The 20,070-nt window shown below is 40.7% G+C and overlaps 1 protein-coding gene across 1 annotated transcript in view; it reads left to right on the top strand.

The window, feature by feature from the left end:
* The window catches only part of TRPM1 (transient receptor potential cation channel subfamily M member 1), a 73,419-nt gene extending 61,549 nt beyond the window's left edge, over nucleotides 1–11,870 (top strand). The window contains exons 22-26 of the mRNA XM_026052833.1: nucleotides 318–510; nucleotides 4,601–4,745; nucleotides 6,866–7,065; nucleotides 8,248–8,380; nucleotides 10,297–11,870. Coding sequence (XP_025908618.1) covers nucleotides 318–510; nucleotides 4,601–4,745; nucleotides 6,866–7,065; nucleotides 8,248–8,380; nucleotides 10,297–11,572 — 1,947 coding nt within the window. The 3' untranslated portion in view covers nucleotides 11,573–11,870. The remainder of the gene's footprint in view (nucleotides 1–317; nucleotides 511–4,600; nucleotides 4,746–6,865; nucleotides 7,066–8,247; nucleotides 8,381–10,296) is intronic.
* Nucleotides 11,871–20,070: the final 8,200 nt, after the last annotated feature.

Here is a 20,070-nt window from a genome sequence, read left to right as displayed (position 1 = left end):
GCAGAAAATAATCTGTAAAGCAAAGTCTTAACATTTTAAATCTTTTTAAATATAAAATCTATTTTTTTAAAAAGACTGATTCTTGTCCATATATATATATATATATATATATATTTATATATATATACACACACACACACTCAATTCATGATCAGTAGTTATAGTCAAAGAATAATACCAGTAATATTTGTGGGCATGTGTTTATTCTCCGGGTACTTTCCTGTTTGCTTGAATGTATGTTTGCAAGTAGACATGCTGATACTACCGTTCTAGTTGATCATGACAAGAATTTCTGTCTGTGTGGTCCCTCTGTGCAGATGATTGACATGCTCTACTTTGTGGTAATTATGCTTGTGGTTCTGATGAGTTTTGGAGTAGCCCGCCAAGCTATTCTGCACCCAGATGAGAAGCCTTCTTGGAGACTAGCTCGCAACATCTTCTATATGCCCTACTGGATGATCTACGGAGAGGTGTTCGCAGACCAGATAGACCGTAAGAATAGAATTCATAGTAAGAGTCTGTTTCCTGTTTCTGAGGCAGATGATCAGATCTAAATTAATGTTTGTTTTGAATCTGAAAATAGTGTTATCTAGAGAGTTTTCTTTTGAGAGACTCTGGACACTAAACAATTTTCTGTTCCCCACTTGCGTGTCGTGTCTGTCAGGATGTTTTCAAATTCAGCTAACACTGAGTGTGATGTAGTCTAAAATACTCTTCCTATCAGAGAATATAACAGCATTGCTTATAAAATGTTCCATTTATTCACAGGGATCGGCAGAGATCATTCTGAAACTTTATTTTGAACAAATGTTTTACTAACAGCCAGTGCTAACAGAAGATAAAAACATATTCCATGTACAGGAGATGAAAATATACCTGTTCTTTCAACAACAATTCCCAGCAGAAGCAGTGAGCTAAAAATATTAATATATATTTTTACTCCTGTTTGTATTTCTGCCTACTTTCCAGAAATGGAGTTCCGTCCATCATGTRGATGATTTCCCAAATCTGTGGGGTGGGGGAGGAGGAAAAGAAAATTCTGCTTGATTATCTTTGAGACTGAAATAGGTTTTCTTATATAAAAGCTGGTCATCTTTTGTGTGTATCACCCAGTTTGCATTTTATCTGAAGCAATATAAACTGCTATACGCTATACAATAGTGTATACTACTGATACTATAGCAGCAATATATACGCTAGCTGCTTATATAGAAAAGCAGTAAGTGAAGGCAGAAGACCCTGTGAGGCCTAAGTTTGGTGAAAAAAGTTGTCATGATCATGAGAAGCTTTGTACCAAATATCAAAATGTAGGAAAACCTACTAAGAAAGAAGGAAATGTCATTAATCTGTTCCTAAAGCTACACTGTTACAGTGATCCTGTCATCTCCTTTTTCCTTAGAAATACTTGTCTCATAATGTCACTTAGAATATGTTAAATTACTTTTGACATGTAGAGTCACCTGATATTGTAGCTTCATTGCACAGGCAAGCCAGGCTAAGCTTAGGTTTTCTCTAGTGTTTAATTCTTATAAGAGCAGGAAACGACTGAAACGGGATATTCCTCATCCGTGGCTCTTACAGCACATCATGAATCCATTTGAACAAAGACTGTTTGTATTCTGATTTCTCTGTCAAACATAACTCGTGCCTTGCCAATAATATTGATCTCTTCATTGTAAGTGGTGTTCCAGACTGCTCTAGTTTTCAGTTATTTTTCACGAATACACAGTTCACCCTTCTGAATTAGAAATTTTTCCTCAGCAAGGTGAGAGAGTTTTGGTAATCCCCCCACCCCTCCCTACCACCCAGACTTTCAAAAAAATGTGGAGAGGGCTTTTCCAGTGACATCAGTCCAGTTCAGCTACTTGCAGTGCTAACTGCACCAGGACGTAAACATTCCTCTACCTTAAGCATAAGCTAGTATCTTAACTTATAAGCATAAAATGCCTGCACAAAGAGTTCTAATTAGACTGAGTTTCAATTATTCCATGAATGTCTTGTTTCTACAAGCCCACAAGCTGATTTCTAAGGCTCTTTTTGCTTTCAGTAACAAGTTTTCATTCTGATCTTTTCATGGTGCTCTGTAAATATACCACAAAAGCAATCTCGTTAGTCATCAGGGAGTGATCACCATGGGCAGGTTCTGCAACAGATGCTTGTGGGTATTTTTGCCAAGGCCCTTGAGTGTAAACAATTTATGGAAAAAGTATTAAATGATCCAGGATTTGTGGGAATCTTTCCATTGGCTTCACCTGGACAGGATTTTAYCTAAAGATAAAAGACCGCACATCGCAGAACTAGAAAGAACCTCTGGAGAGATGATCTAATCCAGTCTGGCCTAAGTGGACTAGATTAGAGCAGGTTGCCTAGGTCCTGCCAATGGGGTATGGATGGAGACTCCACAATCTTTCTTGATGACTGTTCCAGTGTGTGACCATCCTTGCAGTAGATGGGTCATTTTTCTTCTGTTTAAATGGAATTTCCTGTATTTCAATATGTTTTTGTTCCCTCTTGTCCTTTCACTGGATAGCACTGAAGAGAGTCTGGCTCCACTGCTTCACATCTTCCCTTCAGATGTTTATACACATGAATAAGATGCCCTGCCCCAAGCCTTCTCATCTCCAGGCTAAGCAGTTCTTCCTCTGTCAGCCTCTCCACATCAGTCTCCTACTCCAGTCCCTTCACCATCTCCGTGGCCTGTCACTGGGCTTGCTTCACCAAATCTCTGTACTGGGGAGCCCAGCCCTGAACTCAGCCTTCCAGCTGTGGCCTCCTTAAGGCTGAGCAGAGGAGAAGGGCCTCCTTCCTTACCCTTCTCCTAATGCAGCCCAACATAGTCTTCACTCTGGTTCACGCTAGTTTAGAAGCTGGTTCTGAGCAAGAAGTTAGTGGCTTTTAATGTCCAACAGCAATGTTACTATATAACAGAGAGTTGCAGAGGCTGAGTTTCTCTCAATAGTGGAGTTTATCCTACAATCACCATTTAGAGACTGGTAAGCTAGTGCTCCAACTGCTAGTCAAATGGCCTTTAATGATATTATAAACTCCAATAGTATCAGTGTTAAGGTAATATCATTATTAAGGGAAATGTAGGTATTCAGCTATTCAGACAACTGGTAGGCTGATTTGTGACAGCTTCACTAAAAATATATAGATGAATGTTTTATTAATAGCTGGGAGAGTTGCGATGATTGTGTCTGCTCAGTTGTGTTGCGTTTGTGGTGGCCGTCAGTTTTGTTTACTTGCCTGAAATACGTTGTATATTTAAATGATCATCTGCCAGCAGCGCTTGTGATTTATTTCTAATGTCATGAGTTTGCTGCCATATGTAACCTTTGGGGAAGACAAGATGAAAAGGAAATTGCAGATGCAGTGCAGTTCAAACAAAGAGCTTCTTTCTAAGCATATGTCTCTGCTGCGCTAACATTTGAGTTGCTTATCTTTTCTTGGCCGCAAGACTATATTTTCAATCATCTGTTTTCTTTTTTTTTCATATTATCCCATTGTTTTCTTTCTTTCTCTCCCTGCCTCCCCTTTTCTCCTTTCCTTTGGAATGCTGTTCAGTCTATGCCATGGAAATTAATCGTAAGTCTCTGTGGGGAGTTGGTAATCTCATTTAGCTGAATATATTCATTAATCTTTTTCATCACTGAATACTGACATTTTAATTATCGGGCTCATCCAATATTCAGGTATGACTGTTGTTTTCCTAATGAAATACTTTCATCTGAAGAGAAACAGAGGAGATTGGTTTGTTTTAATACAGATTGCAGATCAGAAGTTTCAGTTTGGCTTATGTGGTTGCTATGACTTGTTTCTAGTACCCTGCCACTAAAGTGATTCTCGTTAAAAAATATGCTGCATGAGTGTCATGATAAGAATAATTTCCTTTGATTACCTAGATATTATTTATGATATTACCTAGATATTATTTATGATAAATAGGAAAACCTAGGTGTAAAGTTAAAAAAAAAAAAAAAAAGACATTGTTAATCATTGTCTAAATATCCTTTTTCCTCTAGACTATGTAAGACTGATATGCTTTCAAATATTTTTTTGGGGGTGAGGTTGGAGGGATCTTTTAGAAACTAATAAAAAATACTGCTTTTTATCAAATCATATAAATTACATCCATAATAAACTTATTGCCAGATTTATTATAGGGATTTCAGATGAAAAAAGTTATTCATTTTTACCTGATATTTAGTGCTTCCAAAATTTAGCTTTGTATTTAAAATTGTTGTCAGCCCTGCACTTAAAACAACCTTTTTGTATTTATTTATCTTCAAGTCAACTATTAATCAAGGCAACCAGTACATTCTCAGAATTAGTTCAGGAAATTATTTAATATTGATTTAATCAGTGTTTTCAGTTTTTGTCTCATTCTCACCCATCTATTTTGGTGTCACCGTTGTGAGATGCTCAGGTGCATAGGCAGAGGGTGTGAATGAAGCCCCCCCGACCATGGTTTGGGCTATTATCTTTGGGCTAGAATTTACCAGTTGGTAAATTCTATATAMATCATTATTAATGACATATGTGGACAGCGTTCTTAATATGGGACAATTTGTGAAAAGTACCTTTTCTGTTTTCTCCTCAGCTCCGTGTGGGGACAACCTTTATGACGAGGATGGTAAACGCCTGCCCCCATGCATCCCGGGGGCCTGGCTCACTCCTGCTATTATGGCCTGTTACCTCTTGGTAGCAAACATCCTGCTGGTAAACCTGCTCATTGCTGTCTTCAAGTATGTCAATGATCATGCACTATCTTTACTTTCTTTACTTTACTACTTTACTTTACTGAGAACCCACCAGCTGATTTTTGCAAGGGTTTGCATTCTGAATCTAGTTATTCTGTGAACATGGCTGTCAAATATTTGTAATAGTTTACATGCTGGGAAAGAATGGAAGAAAGCTTGCTAGAGCTTTAACAGCAATTGCAGTGATGCATACAAGAGAATCTGGCTAGCTCTGATTGTCRTTAATTGAAGATAAGCAGCAAGGTTGTCCTGAAAATTAGGAAAACTAAATACATGAAACCTGCTACATATGTGATGGAAGCCTGTGTAACTACTAACAAACATTATTCAGTGCACAATGAAAATCTGAACATCACAACTAGGGGGCTTTCACTGCATCCTCTGCCCCTTTTGTGCTTTGCTTTTAATCTAGGAAAAGAAATCAGGACCCTCCAGGGTTCTTAGAGCTTCCAGAAAAGGAGCTTATATTGCCTTAAGAAAAGACATTGCCAAGATCCATGGCTAGGTGTATGGCTGGCCCAGCAATGGTCGCTGTACAGATTCTTAATAGTATTCCATGCATCCATATATAAAATTCCCCAGGGCAAAGCTTACATGTGTTTTCACCTACCTTTGTTCCTTCTGTCTACCGTTATTCTGCATGCTTTTCGTATTGTGACTTAGCAGTAAAAAAATAGAAATATCTACTTTCCAGGACACTACCTGAGTAGAGCACCAGGGAGCAGGTGATTTATTTTGTCCATAAGCACGCAGTGTTGGAGGGCTTCCTGGCATAAGGAACTGGCATCGTAACCAGAAAAATGCTTCATTTTGTGCCCAGAAATCTACAGCTAACAAAGCCCATCTTTCATGTGATATATGTAGCTTAAAAGGTCATGAATTTCAAAGTGTTCAAATGCTAGTCACACAATGAGGGGGAAAGAAGAACCCTACAATAGTATCTATTATTGGCCTGAAGAGACCAAGGAATCAGCAGTTTGGGAAGTAGGTCGTGCTGTTAACACCTGCCATCCCAGCGTTTTTGCAAGAGCCTGGGTTCTAGTTGGGGAATTTCCCTGCTATTCCTAGAGATACAGAGTGATGTCAGATTGTCTTGTTATCAGTGGTAAATAAACTATGCAAAAGAAACCAAAAAGGATGTGTGCTCAGCACTTTCTGGTTTTGAGGGTAAGCTTTAACTGGTTTGTAAATGTAAGTATTTTAAAGCAGAACAAGTTAGAAAAAAAGAAGTGGGGTAGAAAGTATAAAAGAGGAAGTGCCAGTATCACTAGGAACCCTTTAAAATAGTTTGAAAAGCTTTATCTCAGACAGAGAACATCAAGATTTGCTTTCTGTCAGTTGGTATTCTGTACCCAGGATTGTTGTTATTTCTGGACTGAATACTGTCCAGTTTTTCTTCCTTCATATCCTTTAAATTAGAAAGTAAAATCCCTTCTTAGCACGTCTYGTTTGGGTGTAGAACTGATAAGCTCATGGCTTCCAGGAACAGCTTACTTTAAGAGGCCCCTTTAAGAATGTCTACTGTGTTCTCGAGTCAGAAGTTTGAATGAATAAAGTTGGAATTTAGGACATTTTGTGAAAGCCTCAAGTCTTCTATGTAGGTCAAGCTGATTAACATATTAAAGGAAAACTATGTGAAGCTTTGGAGTTTAGTGTACAAAATACTTCTTGTGGATTTAATATTTTATTTAATACCGAACCCCAGCATGTTTTAGTAGAAATATTTACTTTATAACCGAGCTCCAAATTACTAGTTATGTGATTCATAAATTGTACAAGTTTCTTTCCACTACTGACTTCTAGCAGTCTTTATATAACAGAAGCAAATGGTCTAAGAGGAGAACTGTTGCAAGTGGGGACATGAGGGATGCAGAGCGCTACGTTCTGCTTTGGTTCCCAGGAAAAGAACAATAAAATCATGGGTTCAGGTTAGTCATTAGTGAGGTTAAAGTCTGCAAGTCTGCAAGTTCAGTGGCATCAACAAAGGGCTGACTTGAAAGTTGTGTGACCTCATGTTGCTWTTTTGCTTCCTTTTCATTGTGTACTCACTCTGTGACAGCTGAACTTAGGGGCCTAACAGAGACTGTGCCTGTGTTTCCTTTCAGCAACACCTTTTTTGAGGTAAAATCAATATCCAACCAGGTCTGGAAGTTCCAGCGGTACCAACTGATCATGACCTTCAACGACAGACCCGTCCTTCCCCCACCAATGATCATCTTCAGCCACCTCTACATAATTATCAAGCGGATCTGTTGTCACTGCAAGAAGCGTGAGGGAGACCAGGATGAGCGTGACAGGGGACTGAGTATGTGAGGAATCTTCTCTAAGTGGAGCTTTTCCCACCATATTACCATACAGCAGCTGCTTTTCTAGTGCTGAGCTACTAATTTTTTTTTCACTTTGACAGTCCATTATTTGCAGAAAACAGTAAGGGACAGTATTTATTATCAAACTAACAGCTATTGAGCTCCTTGGGCTCTGGAGAATATGGGATGCTGTACTGCTAGTGAATGCTTTCTTTAACAGACATTCTTAAATAAATTTYCCTACCAAAGCTGCCTCAACTAGTTTCAGATTTACCAAATTCTACTGAAAACCACACAGTGGCAAAGGCAAATAGGAAAATGAGAAGAAGCGAATCACAGCGTCAGTATCTCAGAGTACTATGACTCCTAGCTATGACTAGAGGTAGTCATAGCTTGCTTTTATTTCTCCGTATGCTAAATCTCTCATTTCAAAGGGGAGCTGCAAGGATTCTGCTACTTATATACTCCGTAATTGTTGATTATTCACTATATGCTTCCTTGAAAAATGCAGATGCTCACAAACAGTTACTCCTTTATTTCTACATTTCACAGGAAACTTACTTGTAAATAATCATTTTCTTGCAAAATGTGCTTCTGGTTAAGAAGAAAAAATAAATGAAAGGCTCCCTATAAAATAGGGATAAAATAAAATGTCCCAATAAAATTAGACAAATCCTAACAAAAGGTGAAACATTCCCAAGAGCTTGTATTTCTCTTGGATTTGTTTCAACACTATTATAAATTTTAAAGATCTTATCCAAAACTTTCCAGGAAACAATCTGTTATATTAGTTATCTGTTGCCTATAACCAACACTTTTCAGAACAGTATTTGAAATAAGAAACAATCAGACTGGCAGAGATTGGCCTGCACTTTATCCCTTAAGATCTATACATCTGGTTGTGGTCAACTTGTTCTAGGTATAGCACTCTACTATCAAGATGTGCAAAGAACATAGAGCAAATAGAATCCTCAGTGGATGGTCATAAAATCAGAGCCATTACTTTGTCTTCAGAACTGTAACCATCTCTGTCTAAGTGTTGATTTACAAAATAGTTTGTTCATTTAGTGCAGGAATAGAATCTTCAGACACATATTCAAAATAATATAATAAATAGGCTTTAAATTAACCAACAAGTTCAAGAAAGGGAAACTGATTTTTTTTTCTTTTCTTTTACACAGAATTATTTCTGAATGATGAAGAGCTAAAAAAACTGTATGAGTTTGAAGAGCAGTGTGTAGAAGAATATTTCCAGGAAAAAGAGGATGAGCAGCAATCATCTAATGATGAACGTATCAGAGTCACCTCTGAAAGGTACCCATTTAAAAAGAAAACTAAACACAAAAACACAAAATATCCACATTAAGACTGTAACAATATATTAGTTTTTGTGTCACTATTAAAACAAAAGTTGAGGTCAAGTACAAAAGACGTGCAGTCATGGAGACCATCACTCCAGTTCAGAAGCTAATCCTRGTCCTGGTTAGGTGTGTGTGCATGTGCAGCTCTCACAGGAGCAATCTTTTTGCTGCTGCTGCCGGTAGGTAACTAAGGCTGCTGATTTCTGATTTGGGTAGCTTTGCCTCAAACCCATTTTTGTTCACAGTAATTTCTCCTCCCTCAGCTATCTGAAGCTCACAGATCTGCTTTTTAGCTTTCTAAGCAAATTGCTAGTTATTGAGCTTCCAATATCTCATCAGACCATTATGAACAAATGAAAGAATGAATGAAATGAAGTAAATGAAAGAAGTCCTGAGCGTCACTCAGTTGTATGTATCGTTTGCACTACAGCCCGGCAGCAGGACCTTCTGAATTTGAATCCRTACTGCAGATCTTCGAAGCTTTGGACGAGACATTTAGCTTCTCTATATGAACTTTCCTATCTAAAACACAGAGGATGTTCATGTGTAAATTGTTAAGCTATTCTGAGGACTGAGTGGTGTTTGCTTACTGCTGTGTGAGCGCACAGGGAGAGTGGCAGCAGCGTTTCCTCACTCAGTCATTTAGCAGGACCTGTCCTGAAGACTCTCTCCATTCTGGTGGCAGCTCTAAATCAAAGGATGAGATCTTTCATCACTTCCTTTAAATTATTAAAAAAAAAAAAAAAAAAAACTCATGCTGAAAGTGATGCACAGTTTAAGTACTCTCTTGTTTCATTTTGCCAGACAGTATTTTATTGGTGAACCATGCCAAATAGAGCTCTCTTCCTTTTAATGTTTCTCATAAAGTAGCTCTATCAGTCATTTATGCACTGGAAGGAATTTTATATCTTTCTTGAAGGAAGGCACTGAACATCTTGCTGTATTTATAATGTGAAGTCTGAGAATAGAGAAGTAAATGAAATCTCCTCTCTGTACGTGAGTCATTTCTATTGATCTATTTATCCATGGCAATTTGTCAAAATCCTAGGTATTGTGACAGTGAATAAAGCAGGGATGGTAAGCCTCACTGATTCACTATGGTCCATGGCCACAAAGCAGATTTGCGTATTTCTCATGGCTTCTTGCTCCAGATGCTTCATCATCCTTTRTGTGTGAGAGCAAAAGGATGTTAATTTAATTTCCACGGTTGATTTACTAGAGGATGATCTCTAGTCACATCCTGGTGCCCAGCTTTTACGTGCATTCTTCCGGTACCTTTGCTTCCATTACGATATAAATGATAAAAGAAAATGGAAAGAAATATTTCTCATTGAACTTGACATTAATTTCACTGCCTTCAGCTCTGATAAGGAATTAAAAGGTATTTCAGGAGCTAAAGGAATTCCATAAACAGCAAGCACGTATTCTCTCACGCAGCAACAAAACCGGTTTTACAAGGTGCCTTGGTGCTATTTTAAGTCATTCTGTGAACATTTCTTTAGACAATATTCTTCATTTTAATTGATGCCTCACAGTATAAAAAATGACAAGTGAATGTGAAGTGCTTGGCACACTTGGAGAGAAATGTAATAATCAGTTTTCCCTAAGGGCTGCAACTCTTGTACACTGCTGAGCATGTAAATCTCCTCAAAATTCAATATGGTGAATTACACCTCTAATATGGTGGAAGGAAAGCATAGATTAAAAATGCACATGGTTTTGATGACAGGCGTGGAAAAAATTCATGACTCATAATGATGCATAGGACAGAATTTTGCCTTAAGAAGAAAATGKTAGCTGGGAGCTCATAACAGGTTATTGCACTGTTCCGCAGTGTCTGTTCAATGCTTCCTGTTTTCTGTCCAACAGAGTTGAAAATATGTCTATGAGGCTTGAAGAAGTGAATGAAAGAGAACATTTTATGAAAGCTTCCCTGCAGACAGTCGATCTTCGGCTCTCTCAGTTGGAAGAGCTGTCCGGTCGGATGGTTAATGCCCTTGAGAAGCTGGCGGGCATTGACAAGTCTGAGCTGACGTACACGCGCTCACGGGCTTCCTCTGAGTGTGATGCTGCGTATCTCCTAAGACAAAGCAGTGTCAACAGTTCTGATGGCTACAGCACATACAGATACCACGTCAGTGGTGATGAGTTAACATATGATGACAGTATCGCTCCTATGTCACCAGCCCTGGGATTGCGTAAAAAAGTCCTTTCTGCTGGTACAAAAGAAGAGGGAGCAGACCCAAAAATGCTCCTCCCAGAACATCAGACTGGTCTTCATTATGCATCCAGTGCTAATGCAGTCAATATAGCAGATTACAATAAATCTACACTAGAAATTGCACAGAATGTTTCCAGACCCCGGTCTAGTTCAGGTGGTTTTGGTGATGTAAAGCTGGGGATGTTCAAAAGTGATGAAATGGTTCATCAAAGGATAAACCAGATGGATGTTATGAACAGACAGTCAGTACCAAGATCAGAGTATCAGAACACTCAGTTAAAATTAGCACGGACTAAGTTAGAGGCAGCCATCTCTTATCCCTTGGACAAATCTAAAGCCATGCGCTATTATCCTCCAGAAACTTTCAGTGCTTGTCAAACCACTATGATGAAGTCAAGGAGCTTTATATTTGCACAGGGTGGAAAGCTGGTTGGAGGAGTTAACAACTGGGCCACGGAGTACAGTACCATCTTGGATCAAGTGTGCCCTGCTACAGTTGAACAGTGGGCTGCAGAGTGGAAATACGAAGTTGAGCAGCAGCTTTCCCAGGAACGTCCTCCAGAATACCCTGGGTTTAGCTCTGAAGCAGAAAGGCAAGCAGAGCAGAAGCAGTTACAGACGGACACAGATGATGACAGTGATGTTGGTGAAGCAGTTACTAATACTTCTAACACCTCTACGCCTGCCACGGTCAAAACTGAGACAGAGAACTTACTATCAGTAAAGCCAGAGAGGACTTACGAGTTCCCATCACTACGATCAAAAAGTTTGCACAGCCACTCTCGGAAAGCGAAGTCTATAAAGGACAAATTAAATAGACCAGGACATGCCAGCAGTGTATCTAACCTAGTGGTAGCCTGTGGCAGTGCAACAGAAGAGCAGAAASCAAGGCAAGCAAATCCATCCACTGAAACTGAATGTTAAAGTGGCTCTTGGCCCTTGTTTTATCAGCAGTTGGGAAAGCAGTGTGGCTAATTGGCCAAATTATTGAATGGAGTGTTAATGAATTTCTGCCAAAGAATTTGGCATGTATTTGTTTCCTCTCATTTTGGACATAAATGTTCTGTTCTTGAATAAATACTTGCTGGATCAGGTAAATGGTAATTGTCCTCTCAGGGACAGATATAAAAGCGGGCACAGACCTCGGCTATTAAGGGTATTGATCTTTTTTGGTCCCATTTCCAGTTCTCTCATAAGCTTATTTACTGGCAGGCTCTTCATAAAAGCTGATGAAAAGAAGACAATACTATCATGTAATAATTTAAAGAGTGTTTTCCCTTTTTTTCTTTTTATCAGGAGACTTCCAAAATTGAATATCTTTTCTTTTAGCCAGCCTTTGTTTCTGTCTATATGTAGGCAAGTGGTTTCTTCACGGGCATTATGTTTTTCAGATCAAAACAAAATGATTGGACACAAAGAAAAATTATGCAGTCCCTTCTTTCATTTCTGATTTCATGCATTCTTAGTCTTTTTCAGAAATGTACAGCATACCATTTTTCATCAAATAAAATAGGTCCAAGTGGAAAAAAAAATGATTGTGTTCGGAGGAACCTAGAAATCCACAGATGGACATTCTTGACCTGTCCTAGAACTTTGAACAACATGAAATAATCCTGCTTTCAGAATCATACCTCAGAGCATGCTGCTGGCCCTAAGTTGTTGAAAGACAGTGAACATAATTTCAAAACAATAAGGAGATGATAATAAGCAACAATAGGAATTGAAGATCTGCATTACTGATTGTATAAGCAGGGATTAGTGTGGAAGCCATATAGTGGAAGAGGCTGGCCTTTTTTCAAATACCTGCAAGARGGAAAGGAAAATAGAAAACATGAAAGGAGCTTCTGAGCATGTGTGATCAAGATAAAATGGGTTTGAACAAATCTATTGTGACAAATCATCTCCTCTTTGCAGATTCATTGGTGACACATTAGGAACAGGAGTCCCTAGGAGTCACACTAAACAAAGATTCACCAGCTAAAAAGAGAAATTTCATATACTTTTCATGATTTGTTGTTCACAGAATACTCTAAAGTTTGGGACTTATTCACGTACAGAAAATATATTGCAAACAATGGAATTTCTTCTTTACCCACTATCAGCTCCACAGTGTGGAGGTCTCATTATACCCAGTGATCATGGTGCTTTTACAGCATTTTGGAACAGAGTTGTTGTTGCAAGACACATTGAGAGCATCCTTTTTTTTAATTTGTATTATATTTTCATACTCTATCCATAACTGGACTTGAAAGTACTGTAACCACCATGCATAGTCAAGGTAACTGCATAGACGTTTTGGAAAGTTCAGTCTTCATTTACTATAGATGCATCTTTGTCAGCCTGTCTTACTAGCAGGCTTGCTGGCTTTGCTGTGTTTTTCAGAACAGCAGTGACATTTTGCTTTTCATGAGGGCTTCTTTTTTATTCAACTTTAGGGAACTTGGCATTTTGTAAAAACAGAGCGACATTTGTGATGCTTTCACTTCCATGTTTACTTCTGTGTTACCATTCTGTGCAACGACACAGCCGTTTTGTACGCGCGGTTAAAATTCGCTCCAATTTGCCAATGCCTTTTTATTGTCTGCCTGCACAGTCACCAGAAACTGATTTATCAGCAAAGACAAAGGGCTGCAAAGCTTTTCAGCACTCTGCTAGACAAGCAGTTTGCTTTGTGGGACGCAGTGTGGTGTGGTGCATGCCTCTTGTTTCATTGTCTTTACAGACTGTGCGTTAAATCATGCTTTGTTTGTCATTTGCTTTGTTTAGCATTTACTTTCCTGTGTTATCACATGYATTAGGATAGTATGGTGTTCTCAAGCAAAAACATTTTTACCGTTGTATTTATTTACTTTCTTTGTGTAAAGTATTTATAAAGGAAGCAATTGAGAAAAGACGTGAAATGAACTTGGTGTAACATATCTGGCACTATGAGGATATCAGAAACATTCATTTATCTCTTCTTATGCATTGCATAGGCTGGACATTTTTTAAGAGAAGTTTCTTTTATTTTTTAATGTTTGCCAGTAATTTTTCATGAGGTTCGCTGTACGGTCATGACTTTATAAGGCCTGGATGATTACTGTGCTCTTACATAGCATGAACTGAAATGATAACTTTTATGCCATTAAATACGAAACAAYGACACTGACTTCAGTTTTTTTCAGCTATGTGGTCATTTTAATGAGACTTACGAATGGCTCTGTATGTGCATACAAGACGGAGACTGGATTCAGTGCACATTAAATGAAGAATGATGGAAATTTTTACATGCCTACTTTCATACTTTCTTGAGTACTGGGTAAAAAGATGTAAAGAGAGAATTTGTATTTCTTATGAGGAAAGACTAAGTGAGCTGGACCTGTTTACCCTGGAGAGAAGCCTGAGAGGGGATCTGATCAACATGTACAAATACCTGAGGGGAGAATGTAAAGAGGAAAGGGTCAAACTCTTCTCGGTGGTGGCTAGTGACAGGAGGAGTAATAGGTATAAAATGAAACACAGTAAGTTCCATTTCCATGTGAGRAAGAACTTGTTGACAGTGAGGGTGCCAGAGCTCTGAAACTGGCTTCCCAGGGAGGTYGTGGAGTCTCCTTCTCTGGAGATCTTCCAAGCCCGCCTGGATGCTGCCCTGTGCTCTGAGAGTCCCTGCCAGAGCAGGGGGCTTGGACTAGGTGATCTCTAGAGTTACCTTCCAACCTCAACCATTCTGTGGTTCTGTGATTTCAGGAAAGAGATGTTTAATGTTGATTCCTAGGATGTGTTGCTCCCACTAACAAGTGACGTGGTGACTCCACAGCACTGACACAGAGGAAGGATCTCACTACTTTTTATCATGTATTGCCCAGTACAGAACCAGAGCATGTACTCTAAGACTTTGTCTACACAGGGATGTTACAGTGAACTAAGTCAAGTTCATTTGCCTCACGTTATATTGTTGTAGCCATTTCCTACGAGCTGATTCCTCCAATTATTGTCCCATATTGCATTACATCCCATGGCTGTGGGACTAACTTCACTTTGCTTTTGCAAGCCCTCTGCTTTTGCGTGGTTGTCCTCCATTTTAGGTACTGGATTTAGATACCTGAGAACCAAGATCGTCCCTTTTCTGTATTATTTAGTAATTAACTCACATAGTCATTGAATCCTTCTAGATTATTGTCTCTCTGTGTTTCTAATAACTCCACATTGGCCCTTTCCTGGTTTGGGGCTTGACTGTTGTCTTTGGTGAGAGGCTTGTCTATCGTTTTCAGTAGCAATTAGACCAACACAGGTATCTGCAAGACATTATCAGAAAGCAGGATGGTGAGGAGGGGGCATGACCCATGATACCAACAGGATGGTTTCCCCATGATCTGCAAGATGAAGAGTTGTTGCTTTTAATGGGTGTCCCCACCGTGTTCTGGCCAGGTGCCCACTTGGCACAGATGACGCTGCTGCTGAGCTCTGAGGAGAGGTGGTTAGATTGTGAGCTTAGGTGAACTTAGACGGTGACAGCAGCACTTGGGCACCTTGCTGGAGTGCCATCTGGTGACACCGTTGCCAGTACATSCCTTCTGCACTGCTGCTCTCTTCCACTGCCACTTCCAGGTGAACTAGTGTGACTTTCAAAGGCTTATTACAAGCAGAAAGACACATCTTATATATAAAGTCAATAATCTGTTATTAGAAAAAAATGAAAACTTAACAGTCTAATGGAAAATTTTGTCTCAGTCTAATTATTGCAGAAGAGAAGAAGAAAGAGAACATGACACTGTTACTACTGCAGAAAAAAAAAATCTCAATAATGCTGCTAATAGGAGTAAAATTGATGTGTACACTTCCTACCACCTACTCGTTTCTCTGGTGTGATAGCGAAATACAGCAGGTTGTCAGCATCCCAAGTCCTTCACCTTGGAGATGGCCATGGTGATGGYTTCTTCCTTCCTCATCTGTTCCTCCACTGGTCTGCAAGTCCATGTTACAATGTCCCGATGTAACCCAGCCAATTTCAACATCATTSAATCCCTGCGCTGAGCATATCCTCCTGCCCACATAAAGATGTGCCATAAAAAGGATATATTTTTAAAGATACTTAAAGCTAAATTCACAGTTTTTAGATAGTATAGTTTTAGATAGACATAGTTTTTAGTTGTTTTGTATCTTAGGCCAAGAATGTCAAAGTAGCTGTATGTAAATAACCACTTTTTTTATATTCTTCTGCTGGATATGCATTAAAGAGATCCAGTGAAGAGAGATTTTCTTCCATTTGCTTAATAAATTTAAATTAATGCCTAATATTTTTCTTCTGCTACAGGTATTAGAGACCGGTAGGGCTCACTTCCTTGCCAGTCCCCAGCAGGAGCGTCCCACACTTCTGAGTGCAGACTTTGGTGACTTGGGTGCACAAACTGTTGAGCGCACAAGCAGGGAGATGGCCAGGTGAAGTAACAGCATGTATTACCTTCAATGAGAAATAGGAGTTCTTAGCAGTGAATCTATGGCTTTGAGAATTGCYACATACTTGCTGTAGCTCTGAGCACGTAGCTCAGCAATGAAATCAGACAATATGTATGTCTCTGTTGTGGAGTTCAACCCACTAACTGAACCATTTTTCTGAAAGCAGTGAAAAAACACAAGTTGCCATAGAAATATAGGGCTGGAAGAGATCATCTACACCAAGGCGAGCTCAGCTGTGTCGATAGCATCAGCAGCAGATGGTGGTCTAACCTGTTCCTGAACATGTCTAATGAAAGACATTCTCTGATCTGCTGAGAGATCAAAAGAGACCTTTTAGAAAAATCTGTTCTGCTTTAGCCCAACCCTGCTGCATTGCACAAGTCAAAGTACTTTCCCAACCACAGAGCTGTTTGGTTGGGTTGTAGCATGACTTTTAGGAAGATACTTAATTAAACATGCAATAAGTACAGCAATTTATTCCCCACAGCCATAGGCGAACCGATAATGATCTTCACCTTTAAGAACAATATATACTTTATGGGACAAGAGGACCYAGGAAACCTCAACCAGCAGTGAGGTGTGATAGCACCAGCAGAGCCAGCCATGCCCGTTCTGGCAGTGCTGTGGCATTACACATGAAACAAGTGCAAGGGTCCTGGGTCACCCAGCGCACAGACATCACTGAATAATATAATGGCCAAGCAATAAAAGTAACTACAGTGAGTCAAAAATGCCTTTTTGAAATTCACAGAACCAAAAACAGACATTCACGTTTGTTTTCACAAAACAAAGACGTTCTCAGAAACCTCTGGTTTTGCAGAGCTGTTTGAAGTGACCAAGCGAGGCAGGCAGGGGTGGCTGGAGGTGGCCGGCCAGCTGAGCGCACTGCCAAGGAGCAGGGAATTCTGGAGCCAGGGCCCTCCCTGCCTGCCCAGTTCTGCCTCTTATGCCAGCCTGCAGCCCCCACAACTCGTGGCAAAATTAACTTGTGCTTCCAAAATGTTTGCTTCTGTCAAAGTAGCTTGCTTCCCCCTCCGGAAGAAAACTCCTGCAATGGCAACCTGTGCCCAGGTCTGACGATAACCTACACAAACCTTGTGGTCTTGTGTTTACTTAGTTTTGATTTTATTTTGTTTGGGTTTTTTTTGAGAACAGCATTGCAATTTAAACATGCCTGTCCAGTCCCTTGTGGGCATTTGTACTATCACATGCTCAGGCCCTCCAGGCTCAGGCTGCACTTGCAGCCTCTGCTCAGAAGGCCACATGCTGATGCAGAAACACTCCTGTAGTTCTGCTGTAGTCTGAATTAGTTGCTTTTTAATTTTATATCTGCAATTTCAAGCATAGCTGATTTAGGCAGTTCCCCCTGCCCTTTTCGCCCCCTCTCGTTTTGGACTTTAATTTCCCTTGAACAATGTTCTGAATAAGAATTTAAAACCTTTCAGAGTGGAATAAGGATGTGAGCAGGCTCCTGCAGGATTTATCACTTATCAAACCTCTGAAGGATTTAGCTTGTGGAATGGGCATCAGCAGCTCTCCACAGGGTTTCCTAATAGCTTTAAGCGTATCCATACAAGCTTCCTTTTTCAGCACAGTGGCATAAGCCAAACAAGATGCTCTGCTGATACAGAGGGGGAGTCTCATCTAAGTCAGAGCATGCAGATTGCAGCCTGAAGTCTCCTCCGTTGAACACCCACCTTCTGCCTTCACCAGGAAATCACAAGGTCAGTCTGTAATGTAATACTACGTACTCATACTTAAGAATAAGGGGAAACTTTGATCCTGGTAGTGATGCTGTGAGCTGTACCCATCATGTCCATTTACCTGCCGTCTTCTCAACAGTTCTTCACTGTCTTTATGTCATGGTGCTGTTGCAGTACTGCTCTGTTCTACAGGGCCTTTGCTGTTGGTGTCGTGCATGGGAGCTGTTACAGAGAAATCCTGATATACCGACCCAAACCCTCCTTTTTAACAYAGTGAGGCTGCAGTGAGCAAACACTAACATTAATTTGGCTCTGTGCTTTTCTCGCTTCCTGCAGGGCGCATGTCGGGGCGCCAGCACACGCAGCCCAGCAGGCTTAGGTGCCTCCTTCCCTTGGCCCCAGAGCCCCCCAGCATGGGCCCTGCCCCTTCCCGAGCACCTGCCAGGCTCCCTCTCTGCACCCAGGCTTGCGGGCTGTTGCAGTCCAGGGGGTGGCACCTTGGTCCTGTTTACATCAGCATTTGCTCTAGGAGGTCTTTCTGCTGCCGGGGCTGAGCTCGCTGCAGTCAGCGATCGCACCAACACTTCTAAGGACTCGTGAGTTTGCCAGRTGCCACTGAAGAAATGTGAGCAGTCGGTTTCCTGCTTATCAGCAGAGACAGTGGTGTAAGGTTTTAGCAGGTGAGGTGGGTGACTGTGCTATTTCCGCAGTCTAGATAAACTGAAGTGAGTGATCCATACATACCTTGAGAGTTTAAAGGGTGAATACGACAAATTTCATGGCGGTTTTTTTGTTTGTTTGTTTTTTCCCACTGCTTCTTATTTTGTCATTCGATTGTGTCAGCCTGAAACTGGAACAGATGTAAGCAGTCGGTGGAGCTTTCTGCTCTGTGGTTGGACCTGGGCTGGTTGCGTAGTGCTGGCCCAGGGTGGAGCGATCGTGTCTGCTGTCCACAGTAACAGGGTGAGACCCAAAGCTCAGGATATGTCACGGTGTGGCCAAGGTGTCACACACACACACACACACACACACACACACACACACACACAACTATGTATGTACTCCAAACATAAGACTCCAGCTACCTTTTGCTTTTCTCAGAAAATACCATATACCAATACCAGTTATTTCATATCATGGTAAAAAAGTGCTCATTTTTGGTTAGCTAAATCCTCTTTTGACTACAATTAACTAGGAAGTGGTTTGTGGCAGGTTTTTGAAGTCTATTGAAGACTAACTTCCATTAGACTTCACARAAGGTAACATTTCTTGTGGGCCTAAAGAGTTGTAAAAGTTGCAAACGAGAAGACCCAACTTACCAAACTCAAAAGAAGATTTCTAGAAAGTGCAGTTAAAAGTTGCCTTCTCTGGTAGACACAGTCCTATCCAGTAGGTTTGGCTCAAGGAAAGCAAAGAAGCAGATGTTTCAATACAGCAGAAGCTGGGCAAGCACTTAGTCACATCATACACATCACAACTGCCTATTTCCGTRGGACTTCTAGGAATTCATACACTCTTACGTTCCCCAAAGGACGTCCTTAGTTGTTTCTTTTTGTGTGCAAAACTCTTCTGAATGTTTGTTGTTGTTTTAAACAATATACTAGCTTTTATGAAGATATTACATGGTCAAGATGTGCGCGGGTGAGCTCTGTGCCTGCTTTCTCCAGCCATTAGGTGYGACAGATGCCGATGAGGGGGGTGACGGGACCGCTGCCGTCCGGGGGTGTGGAGGACGCACCGTTCCCTCCCGCAGCTGTACCGTGACAAACGTGACATGGCAGGTACGCGGAGTGTGGCACTGGTATCCGGCTGGTGCTGGAGCAGGACCCGCATYGCTGACTGCCTCCCTGTGTCTGTGCGGAGCGCGGGCGAGGTGGGGTGAGCCCAGCCCCTCATGCCRTCCGCAGGGAGCACGGGCCGGGGAGCCGCTGCGGGAAGCCGCGCGTTCCCTGTGCTGCACGCCTCGCATTGTTGGGTCCAAGTGTAAATGTTTACCCTTTCATAACACGTGACCGTGACCTGGGCCGCTCCATTTATCATATGGCACGAATTCATCTTACATAACACAAGAGCTGTAAGAGAGCATAATATTTATTCTGCTTCAAATTCCTCGTTCTTGAACGTGCAGTATAAAAAAGCAACTTGGAAACTAAAGCATTTTACCTGGGGTGAGTGTAAACCGATTAACAAACGGGCACACCAGTCTGCCTATTTATTTATTTATTTATTTCCAGAGTTAAAAGGGACAAAACCTCCCGCTCGCGCTCCGGGGCCTCGCGGCCG

This window comes from Nothoprocta perdicaria, unplaced genomic scaffold, assembly GCF_003342845.1.
Source record: "Nothoprocta perdicaria isolate Ctin4 unplaced genomic scaffold, notPer1 scaffold_113, whole genome shotgun sequence".
Lineage (NCBI taxonomy): Eukaryota > Metazoa > Chordata > Aves > Tinamiformes > Tinamidae > Nothoprocta > Nothoprocta perdicaria.
The sequence above is the reverse complement of the archived record's forward strand: the minus strand, read 5'-3'. Positions and strand labels throughout refer to the sequence as shown.